We start from the raw sequence: 12,267 nt of genomic DNA on the forward strand, positions 1-12,267 counted from the left end.
GAATAATATATTTCTTGTTCTCTTTAGGCGACTTTAAAACAGTACTTCCGGTTGCAACTCTAAAACCGGAAGTCCGACATCAAATTTCTTACCTCTAATACTATCTTTGGGTTATAAGCTCTCAGTCGACACCTCATTTGTCATTTTGTGGTCTAATGACAGAGGAGTTGCGTTGTCAAAATGGGTGAAACAAAATACATTCGATTGTTTTCTGGTGTTAATTATAATTTATTTTCAGGGAGAGATTGCCACACCGATATAGATGACTGCGAATCAAATCCATGCAAAAACGGTGGAGAATGTGTAGACCAAGTAAATGGATACAAGTGTATCTGCCCTGTAGGAATCACTGGCCACGAGTGTGAGGTATGTATACATAAGTTAAATAAACATTGTGATTTTGCACTTTGAAAATATGTATGCATATCCTTTTATTTTTCTAGAACGACTATGACCACTGCAATCCAGATCCCTGCCAAAATGGTGCTCCCTGTTTTAAAACTCAATCTGACTATTACTGTCATTGTCCAGAGGTATGGCAAGGAAAAAACTGTAGTCAAGCCAAAGTTTTGTGTGATGGCACTTCTTGCGATGAGGGTAAGTTTTATTGTTTTGTTAGTTAATAATTTTTTGTTATTAAACTTAATCATTTGAAGCATTTAATATCACTTTTCTGATATCAAAATTGAAGCTACGTCAAGTATATTTTCTCATCGCAGAGATGAGACTTATGTGGGAAAATAATAACTGTCGTTATTTTCCCCATAACTGTGTAAAATATCGACCGCACGAAAAAAATTGTAATGAAATTAAAGAAATTATAGAAAATCACATTTTCAACAATTTTAGTTTTCATACTTTTTGTCGAGAAGTTGAAAATGGCGGAGATATTGAGCAAAAACGGTTCCCGTTTAAAATCAAAATGACGGCTAACGCAACGCCGAAATTTAGACGAGATTTTAAATTTACACTACTATTGACCCTCCCTAAAGATTAGAAAAACAAAATTTGGGGCAGCTCGGCATACAAGGTTAGGCCTGTTATTCGTCTAACTCGACTGGACTATCCCTGCTATCTTTGTTATCTCCCATAAGGAAATTGTTGTAAGGAAAAAAGTTGGGCGTCTCGTCAAAATGAAGCTACTCACGAAAAATTAGCTTGTTAGTAGTAAATGGTGAAAATAGGGGTGGGATCCCTGACCATAACTCATGTAATTTTTTCTGTTGTACGCTTTTCTTACTGAATGTTTTATTTTATTATTAAGAAGAACAAACAATAATTAGGAATAGACTTTATATTGCCTAGTGTCATTCTTCTTCTTCAGGTGCCATCTCCGCTACGGAGGTTGGCAATCATCATAGCTATTTTAATTTTTGAGGCAGTAGCTCTAAATAGTTGTTTTGAGCTGCATCCAAACCATTCTCTCAGGTTCTTCAGCCATGAAATTCGTCTTCTGCCGATGCTCCTTCTGCCATCTATCTTTCCCTGCATTATGAGTCGCAGGATGCCATACTTCTCGCCCCGCATCACATGTCCGAGGTACTGTAGTTTTCTTTCTTTAATTGTAAGTTCAACTTCCTTCTCTTTACCTATTCTTCTCAGTACTTCATTGTTCGTAACTCTATCTACCCAGGAAACCCTCATAATTCTTCTATACGTCCACATTTCAAAGGCGTTAAGTCGTCTCATTGTCTCTACATTTAACGTCCATGACTCCAGTCCATAGTATAGTACACTATATACGTAACATTTTGTTAGGCGTACTTTAAGAGCTAATGTTAAATCTTTGCTACATAGGACCTTTTTCATTTTCATAAAATTAGAACGTGCTTTCTCGATTCTGACTTTTATTTCTGCAGTGTAGTCATTATTTTCGGTTATAAGTGTCCCTAGGTAAGTGTACTTTTTTACTCTTTCGATCTGCTGGCCCTCTACTATCAAGATTTCGTTAGTATTATGGTTGTTTTTACTAATTTTCATAAACTTTGTCTTTTTGATATTGAGAGAGAGTCCGTACTCCCTAGTACACCTTACTATTTTACTCATGAATATTTGCAGGTCTTGTAAATTATCGGCTATGATTACTGTATCATCTGCATATCTGATGTTGTTAACTAAGACTCCATTTACTCTTATGCCGACTGTTTCATCTTCCAGAGTTTCTCGCATTACCTCTTCAGAATAAGCGTTAAATAATAGAGGTGATAGTATGCAGCCTTACATTTCCTATAAACAATTCTAAATTCTTTCGTGTCTAAACTAAGCTAGAACCTCTTATCACACCGATATTTATGCTTGTCGCATATTCCAGCATTGTCTTCGAAATCGTAAAAATCTATACAGTCACAAAAGAAAAGATTAATGAAAGATATCAACGCTAGTATCTTGTTTGTCAAATTGGTATTCACGACTTAACGCGCAATCAACAAACTAAGAACACTACGGTGCATTGTTAGTGTGGGTGTCGATGGTAATTTTAAATTTAGATATGGGATAAAGGAGATCGTATTGGTTATTGTTAGAAATTAGTGACGGTATTACATCAAATAAAATACAGATGTGAGAGAGACTTACAGGGAGATCTTAAAATCTATAAAAACTTTAAGAGCCAAACATAAACTGGAGAAACGAAACCACGGATCCCATTTTTATCTGAACAGATCGATCATGAGTAATAATAAAAACAGTAGCAACGAATACTTGTTGAAATTTTCAGTCAAATAATTTGAATAAAAACGTCACTATTTAAAGTTCAGATATGCCTATTTTATCTTCAATAAATCTATAATTCACAAAAGGTTATAGGCCCAGTGTCCTTTCTTTTTACGGTAATTGCAGAAACGATTAGACGTGAAGGCTTTTTAGTTCGATTACGATCACTTAGGTTATATCTTCCTGTTTATTCTGTGACTTCATCTTCATCTACAGATTCTTCATCAGAACTAGTTGGTAGCAATTTATATTCTGAATCGAACAGGAAAGTCAATGGTGAAAGAAAAAATGTGCGACATGTTGATGTTGAGCCACCATGAAGGCTGTTAAGATGTGAGAGGTGGCAGGTTAGTGAAAACTAATCCTATTGCGGAAACAGTAACTGAAGCTAAAAAAAAAGAGTATAAAGCCAAAACTGATTTTTATAGAAAAGCAAATAGTAACGGTTTGGATTCAACGGTTTGAATCCTCCTCCAAAGATCACTTGCTTAAACTTTGCTCAGATTTCTTTTCTTTGTTTTCATCTTGGAGATGATGTGTCAATACACATTGCAAAGTTAAAACGAATTTTCAATAAGCTAAATAACAGACTTGAAATGAAGAAATGAAGTAAGGTACCTGATGTAATGATTATATGCAAAACTCTAGATAATGCTACTACCCAAAGGTAAGGACAAAAGTCTTGATGAACTACTTTCTCAACTACGTACATTCGAAATAAATTTTACCGACAATGATTGTCAGCAAGATAATAGCAATTAAGAAGCTCTAGTGGTTTACCACTAACCACACAAACCTACTATTCATCCAATCTGTCTACAATTACTGTAAAAACAACGCTGGACCCATAACCTTTTGTGAATTATAGACGAATTGAAGATAAAATAGGCAAATGTGAACTTTAAATAGTAACGATTACTAAAATTATTTTTCACTCTACAATTTTATCTACAAAACTTTGGTGACTAGACCCATAATATTTTGTGAATTATGGATTTATTTGACTATTTTATTTTCAATAAATCCGTTATAAAATCGCAGATGAGCAATCAAACATCAATTTCATCATAATTATATTTAAGTAATTTGTTAATATTGCTTGTTGGTAAATACATATATCAATAGATATTTTCCCATATAATATACTTATATACAACTGTCACATTAAGAAACTATATCCTCTTAGATCATTATCGCTCAAATTAAAAAAGTTTACTACAAGAAAAATACTCGTTTCGACTACAATTCAGCGAGAAGGATGGAGCCAGGCCAGTACTTTACTTGGTAACTCTAATCATACTCGTTCCAAAAACAAATAGTACAAGCACTTATTGTTTATTATATATTTTTACGAAGATTATAATAATATATTGTTTGTTATATAAATATACTGTCTTTAGTCCATATTATAATGGTTACTTATATATAATGGTCCTGACTGTAGGTCTCTCCTAATTGCTTCCATCTTTCTCTATCTTGCGCCAATCTAATCGACTGTTTTCCTGCCACTGCTCTTATCTCATTTACCCATATCTTTTGAGGTTTTCCCATGCTTATTGTCGTCCTCCTTGGTCTCCATCTAGGATTCTCCGTGTCCACTCGATATTATCATATAAAAGTCAAGATCGGGCATACACATGACCCAGTATTTACCAACAAATTTGAAAATTTTAGTTTTTTATTAATTACTCAAAATTTCCACCTACGAATTGCGCCAATAACTAAAAGTTTGAAGTAGGACTCCAGACAAGTTATAGGCTTCAGTGTGATCAAATACATTTCCTATAATAAAAACAGATTTTGAAGCTCATTAAATATTATACCTTTAGATATCATATTTGACCTCACGTGCATCAGACTCTACTTGTCAATACCTTTCAAACGCGTATTTTGTGATCAAAATCGTTTAAACCGTTTAGAAGTTATTGAACTCCAAAATTCTAATGCACTTAACTATTATCGCCGAAATGATCTAGTGAATACGACGCTAAATTTGTGATTGGGTAATCCGAGTTCATTTGCCAGCCATCCCAATATATATTTTTCAACCTATTACGAGTAGAGAAGAAATCTAGTGTTCATTCGACACGAAAAAATATTGGGATGGCTGGGATATGAACTCGGATTACCCGATCCCAAGTTTAGTGTCGTAACCACTGTCGTAGTGGTTTATAAGGCTTAACGTGTAAATGTACATTAAAGTTATAAATATTTTGAAAAAATTCTGATACATGAATAAAATTCTGCTAAGCGTGGTAAAAGTTGGTGGCATACACAATATTCCAGCTATAGAAGAGCTTTAGGACCGTTCAAGTATTACGTAACGCAGGTTGGGAGGGGGGGTCAAACATTGCGTTACGTACCTAATAGTTAAACGCCCATTACAGTGCGTTACGTAGGAGGGGAGGGGGGTCAAAAATCTTCAAAAATCGCGTTACGTAATACTTGAACGCTCCCTATGAATATTATATAGCGCAAAAATGTGTTTTCATTTTTATGAAAAATAAAATTCTAGTTTTATTTTTTCATAATATTTGCTAAATTTGGAATAAAACACGCAACGAATGGTCCTCACGCTGCAAACTTCTTTCGTGGCGCGTTTTATTTCAAAGTTAGCAAATATTATGGAACAGTCTTTCAAAATAACACTATAATAATTTTATTTTCCATCAAAATGAAAATACATTTTTGCGCCACGTAATATTGATATCAGCTCTTTTGTAGCTGGAATATTGTGTTCATCACACATTTTTGCCGCGTTTATAACCCAATAAATGAACGGGAAATACGGCAATACCGTGTAATTTTCAGGGGCAACTTAGAATTGCATGAAAATTTGGATTTAGGTTTTACTTGCCCTCCACTTTAAAGTTGAATTTGTGCCTTTGGTTGCTTTTACTAGGGGGTGCCAGTCACCCCTTCTCGGGGCTGAAAAAACATACGTTAAAGATAAGCCCGGAAATGGATAAATTGACTGATTATAATCAACTTTCGTTCTATAGAGTTTTTATGTAAGTCAATACTTTTAGAGTTATTTGCGATTGAAAATGTTTATTTTTCGACAAAAAAAACTACGTTTTCAGACAGTTTTTCGAAAATATCTCAAAAAGTAAATATTTTATCGAAAAAAATGTTTTTAGCAAAAATGTAGCTTAGAAAAAAACCAAAAGAGTTGTGTATTCGTGAAGTCTATAGATCCAGTAAACGCAAATTTGTAGCTCATGGAAAATACGTTTTTATTCGTCCAATTTCAAATCGAATATTTCATCGTGAAATAGCCAAAAAATGAAGCACTTTTCGGGAAAAATCCATTTAAACTTTGTTAAAGTGTTTAAAAAAAGCTTTATTTTAATTGTTTATAAAAGTTTCTAGCATTAAAACTAAGCGAGTTACGCTCAAAATAAAGTTGGCCCCTTTTTTTGTAAAAAAATCATGAAAATCTCCCCGTGTTTAGCTCCCCAAATGAAATGAATGGTTACCGCTTTACAAACAATTTACTTTACTTACCTATTTTTTATATGATCTGTCAGTTTCACCGGTTTAAAGTGCTTATTTTTGAAAGGGTTATAGTTGAAAGGGCTTGAACGAGTCACAAATCACAATTGTGTTCAAACTTTGAACAGCCATATATTAACCAATTTTTGTCTTACAGAAAAACAAAATGAAACTAGCATATTTATAACAGCAAAACCTACATTTTTTTACTCCTTGAGATTTTTTGTATCACTAATACTTTTTCAGTTATTTTGAAAAAAAGAAATTTTTCCAAAATTTTTAGAATTTTTTTTTTAATATAAAACCAAATTTTTTCAAAAATAAGCACTTTAAACCGGTTAAATTTACAGATCATATAAACAATACACATAATATAGTATTTTTACTACAAAAACGTTATTACGTAGGTCAAAATTTTTGACGTAAGAGAACTGTCAAAACATTAGAATGTGACTTTTCATTATTGCTATGTTTATTATAAACACGGCAATAATGAAAAGTCACATTCTAATGTTTTGACAGTTCTCTTACGTCAAAAATTTTGACCTACGTAATAACGTTTTTGTAGTAAAAATACTATACATTTACAGTAAATGGTAAAGCGGTAACGATTACTATTATTTAGGGTGCTAAATAGAGGGAGATTTTCACAAATTTTTTTATCAAAAAAAGGGGCCAACTTTTTTTTCAGCGTAACTTGTTTATTTTTGATGCTAGAAACTTTTGTAAAACACAAAAATAAAGCTTTTTTAAACACTTTAACAAATGTTAATAAGTTCTTTCCGAACATTGCTTAATTTTTCAGTGATATAACGTTAAAATATTCGATTTGGAATTAGACGAATAGGAACGTATTTTTCATAAGCTACAACTTTGCTTTTACTCGGCTTATATACTTTACTGATACACCATTTTTATAAAAGCTTACACTTTTTTATAAGCTACACTTTTGCTAGGTATATTAATTGTTCGATAAAATATTTACATTTTGAGTTATTTGTGAAAAACCGTCCGAAAACGTAGTTTTTTTGTCGAAAAATGAACATTTTCAATCGCAAATAACTCGAAAAGTATTAACTTAAACAAAAACTCTATAAAACGAAAGTTGCTTATAATCATTTAATTTTTCCATTTCCGGGCTTATTTTAAACACTCGTTTTCTCACCCCCTGAGAAGGGGTGACTGTCACCCCACAAGTAAAAGCAACCAACGGCACAAAATTCAACTTTAAACTGGAGGGTAAGTAGAATCTAAATCCAAATTTTCATGCAATTTTGAGTTGCCCCTGAAAATTACACCCCAAAACGGTCATTTACTGGGCTGTTAACGGTTTTTTATTCTTGTAAGATATACAATATCTAAGATCTGAAATATTTGCTGTTCCGTCCCTGTAGAGAACGTCGGTATAGATGGAAGGCGATCAGTTGACAGGCACTTTCCATGCGAGACACCTGAAGGAGTCTCCGTGGGGCTCCTAGACCTCCGACTGCGCCAGAAATCGAACTGGACCGGTCCCACTGTCCGTTTCTTGTCTTCTACAACTAATTGACGTACTCGTAGCTTACTAAATAAATCTCGAAAGTAAAAAAATCGACTTATATATGCACGATTAACTTAAGACTCATAAGAAACCCATAACTTGAATATTTCTCTCCAAATTTTTTATGCCTCGTCATAAATCGTTACGATCAATTAATAATTTTACTTTAATTACAAAGTTCGAATAGGTTTTGGCCAATGTTTATGGGATCTAATATTTTGTAATGTGGGTGTTGCGGATTAGTTAGTACAGGAAAAATATTGAAAAATTATTCTTATATGAATAGGGAACTTGCACATTCTTTTTATTGCATAATAATGTTCAGTTCGTATTCATAATAATATAAATAATAATGTTCAGTTTTGTTTAAAAACGAGATTTCCAAAATTTCACGCTTCAAAAACTCATAATAACTTAAGTACAAATTTAAAATCTTCTGTGTATTTAAACCATTTCAAACTACGCGTGACGTCACATCATTATATTTTATTTATATGTATGGTTATATTTATATTTTAATCACATTTATCGTATGCCATTGTAATAATATATACCAGTTTGTTGAGATTGGAGTTTGATACGGTTTTTAAAGGAAAAGAAAGAAGGTTTACTATGGAAAATAAAAGAAAACACTATAAGTGTTATTTAGGGCCATTTTGTAGAAGTACAACTATTAAAAACCCCAATAAAATATTTATTGGATTATCAGCCGATAAAAAACGACGTATAATATACATATATACTTACGTATCTGCTTTATGTAACTCCCCGAACTTCTCCAACGGAAAAATTTTCACCCTTTTGAAAATATGTGGCCACCATACACATGTAAGTTATCAGACTGGTCTTTAGAAAAACCCTCTTTGGTCATTTTAAAAAAGTTGTCTTAAGTAATAAAAACGCTCAACTATGAATTAAAAATTGTCTTAAATATTAGTTCGAAATTATCGTAACAAAAACACTCAAATATTAGTCAGAAATAGCAACTATCAAAATATTTATAAAACTGAATGTCAAAACTAATGCCAAACCTAATGAACTAATGAATTAATGGTGAGGACATCCAATACTACAATGATATGACGTCACGACCAATGAGGGACTGTTTTGGGCTGGCTGCCATAATTTGAATTTTTAATCGTCTTTATGGGCCAAACGAAAGACAAAAAACTTTTTTTTGTTTGATATATGTTTTAAATTATGTTCTGTTGTGATTTATAGCATTTTTTTCGAATTTAAAATTTTATGCAAGTTCCCTATTAACAAAATAATTTTGATCATAATACACTGCGCGCCAAAATTAATTCAAAATTTTAAAAATCACAATTTCAGTCGTAATAAAAAAATTTTTGTTTGTTCTTTTGTTTTTTAAGGTTACTTTTTTGGAACATCTAAAATAAAAATTCTTTTTTGCGATCCTCATTTCATCTTGATCAATTTGATCCCAAATTTCAACTAATCTTAAAAACAGTTGATCTACTGCGTTTGGGGCATTAGATGTCTTAAATATATTCTATTGGGTTGGGGTCGGGACTTCTAGCAGGCCAAACCGTGGGAGGAATCCCAACCTTCTGATGATATTGCTGCACAATTATTGCAATGTGTAGCCTGACATTATCTTGCATAAGCATGAAAATATCCCCAATAAATAGTGCAAGTGGCACGACATGCTCTTCTAAAATCTTCTAAAATGTCTGTAATGTACCTGTGTGGCGTAAGCCGCCTGTGATCTCTTCTAACTAACTTCGTACGAGCCTCCAAATTAATCCCACCGATCCCGTTACACTGTACATAGCGTTGCCCAGGCCTTCTGAACACTCTGTTCCGCCTGTCATCAAGAGAAGATATTACCTTGATTCATCGGTAAATAATATTCTTCCCCAATCGTCATTACAGAGTACTTTGCCTACTTTGCTACATTTAATTATCCAAGAAAACATGTTTCCAAGGAAACAAGAAGGAAAAATATCCGAGGAAAAACCCGACCCCGGACGCAGAAAAACATCCTGGCTTAGGAACCTCCGTCAGTGATATGAAGTTAGCACCATGACATTATTTAGGTCAGCTGTGGACAATCGTCATTATTCCATGTTCACGAGCAAAATACAATATTTGCCTTCTATGATCTCTGGTCAATTATGGGCCGGTGGGTACCCATCCAGGGCGCCGGCAGATCTTATCATATTTTGGCTGATGGTTAAGTTATAACGATCCAAAAAATCATTTTGTAGAGAAATACTGGTAACAGACCTTTGTCTCAGTGTGCGAAGTGTCAAAAACCGGTCTTGATTAGGAGTTGTAACCCTTTTATGGCATTCACCGGGTCTCCTTGAGTTACTTCCAGTAACAGTAGAAGAGTAGAACGTGTTAAGGCTCTTGAAATGGTTGACTAAATCAGCGGTTCTCAAACTTTTTTAGTCGCGGCACCCTTGCAGGACTAAAAATATTTCTAGGCACACCAACCATTGAAGCGATTTGGGAAACGACAAAAAATGAAAAAAATACAATTCTGAGGCTCATTTGATTTCAATAAAAACTTTGTTTCAGATCGATAAAATACAGTAGGTACATTTGATATATAAATATCCTTACTTAATGTGAGGAATAAAACTGTTTCGATGTTTTCATTATATCCTTTATATGGGAATCTTTGTATATTTGACCCTCAAATCCCTTGATGCTTGAAGTTTGCTTCTGTATTTGTTTCTAATGTAAGCATATGCTGAGAAAGAACACTCACAGAGATAAGTCGATATGAAACACACAAGTTTTTTCACTGCAACCTTGCCAACAACATTATTTTCTGAATATACCTGCATCTAGAACTCTTCTTGGCTTCCTTCGCGGTATTTGAGTTTTAAACTGCTATCTTCGCTAATCTCAGGTAGATATTGAAAAACTTCATTTGTCATTCCGACAGCTTTGTTTTTTGAGTCGCACGAAAACGGGTCCATCATCCAGCTATATAAGTCATCTGAGTCAATGTCAGGAAAATAGTTTACAATACTTTCTTCCAAACCTTGCAAATGAGCAATAACAGTTTCAAAGAAGTTCGTTTGATTTCATTTGTAATCGAGAGAACAAATTCCTGTAATCGAGAGAAAGTGAGGTTCTTGTTTTCAACACTTGCTTTGAAAAATATAACTTTTTACGCAAGCCTTTGATTTTTTATAATTGTGCTCCTCCTTTGCCTTGAAGTGAAGTGGTGGTTTTATTTATTATTTCGAAAGTGTCTGAAAGGTATCCCAATTTTAGCAGCCAATTGATATCTTTTAGTTCTTGGATAATAGACTCCTTTGTAAATGTGATAATCAGTGGATCTCTTAGTTCAAATAATCTCCCTAAAGTTGTTCCCCTCGCTAGCCACCGACCTCTGTGTGGAGCAAAAGATTGAAGTGGTCCATACCCACATCTTCAGTGGACAGCTTTAAAAGGCGTGCTTGAAGCGAACGGCTCTTCACATGTTTATTTATTTTCACAGAACCATCCAATACGTCTTTTAAATCTTGCGGTATCTTTTTAGTTACCAAAAAATGGAGATGTAAGATACAATGACCGCTGGAGGCATTTTCTGCCACTACCTTTATTCTAGACACCGCCCCTCTAATTTTATCAACCATTGCAGATGCTCCGTCACTGCAAATATCCACACATTTACTCCACTCTATATCATTTTTTCTTATATACTCGTGGATAACCTTGAACATTTTTTCACCAGTGGCATAACTTTTAAGCTCTTCACACATAAGGAGTTCTTTTATTTTCATTCCGAATGGAAAACTCACAAACACAAGCAGAACAGCAAGTCCAGCAACGTCGGTACTTTCATCAAGCTGTAAACTGAAGAGTTCACAAGTTTTTAATCTATTTATAAGCTATATCTCTCTACAAAGTCTGAAATAGTGTGAATTCTCTTGCTTATAGTGCTGTTTGACATCTGCACATTATCAATCTTCTTGGTCATATCTGTACCTAACATGCATTGTACGACATCCTTCACGCAAGGTTTAGTCATTTTCTCGGCAATGGTATGGGGTTTTTCAGCTTTGATCAATGTTCAAAAAGCGGTCAGCTTTTGCAATGTGCAAACCAACAATAAATGATGCTTCAGTGGCGTTTTCGTTTTCATTTTTGCAGACTCTTTCCATCATGCATGACCCTGCCTGAACAGATGAAGCACGACGTTTGAAGGTTTCTTCGGCCTTATGGGCTAAACCAGGATGATTACTTTCCCAATGTCTTTTTAATTTAGATAGAAACAAGCACCCATTAGCAACAATTTTGTGACAATTAACGCATTGGCCTTTTGGTGACTGTTCGTTGGCAACTTGAATAAAAGCCATATAACGTGAGATAGCTAGGATCATACCTTCTTATTTTCCCCGAGTTTTTTTTTTTGGTAATGAACCCTCTTTCCACTCATTGAGGGAGAACAACTTGGATGAGCTGGACTCGAATGGATCTCGTCGACATTTGCATCTTCTCCATCTCTGCTAGTTGTCACTGAATCAGTTGATCCA

At 34.0% G+C, this 12,267-nt stretch overlaps 1 protein-coding gene across 1 annotated transcript in view; it reads left to right on the forward strand.

Moving 5' to 3' along the window:
- The window catches only part of LOC114325346 (protein jagged-1b), a 698,311-nt gene that overhangs the window by 652,621 nt on the left and 33,423 nt on the right, over window positions 1-12,267 (forward strand). Inside the window, exons 10-11 of the mRNA XM_028273403.2 lie at window positions 239-366; window positions 444-597. Of these exons, the coding sequence (XP_028129204.1) occupies window positions 239-366; window positions 444-597 (282 nt within the window). The remainder of the gene's footprint in view (window positions 1-238; window positions 367-443; window positions 598-12,267) is intronic.

The sequence above is a fragment of the Diabrotica virgifera genome, chromosome 1 (genome assembly GCF_917563875.1).
Source record: "Diabrotica virgifera virgifera chromosome 1, PGI_DIABVI_V3a".
Taxonomy (NCBI): Eukaryota; Metazoa; Arthropoda; class Insecta; order Coleoptera; family Chrysomelidae; genus Diabrotica; species Diabrotica virgifera.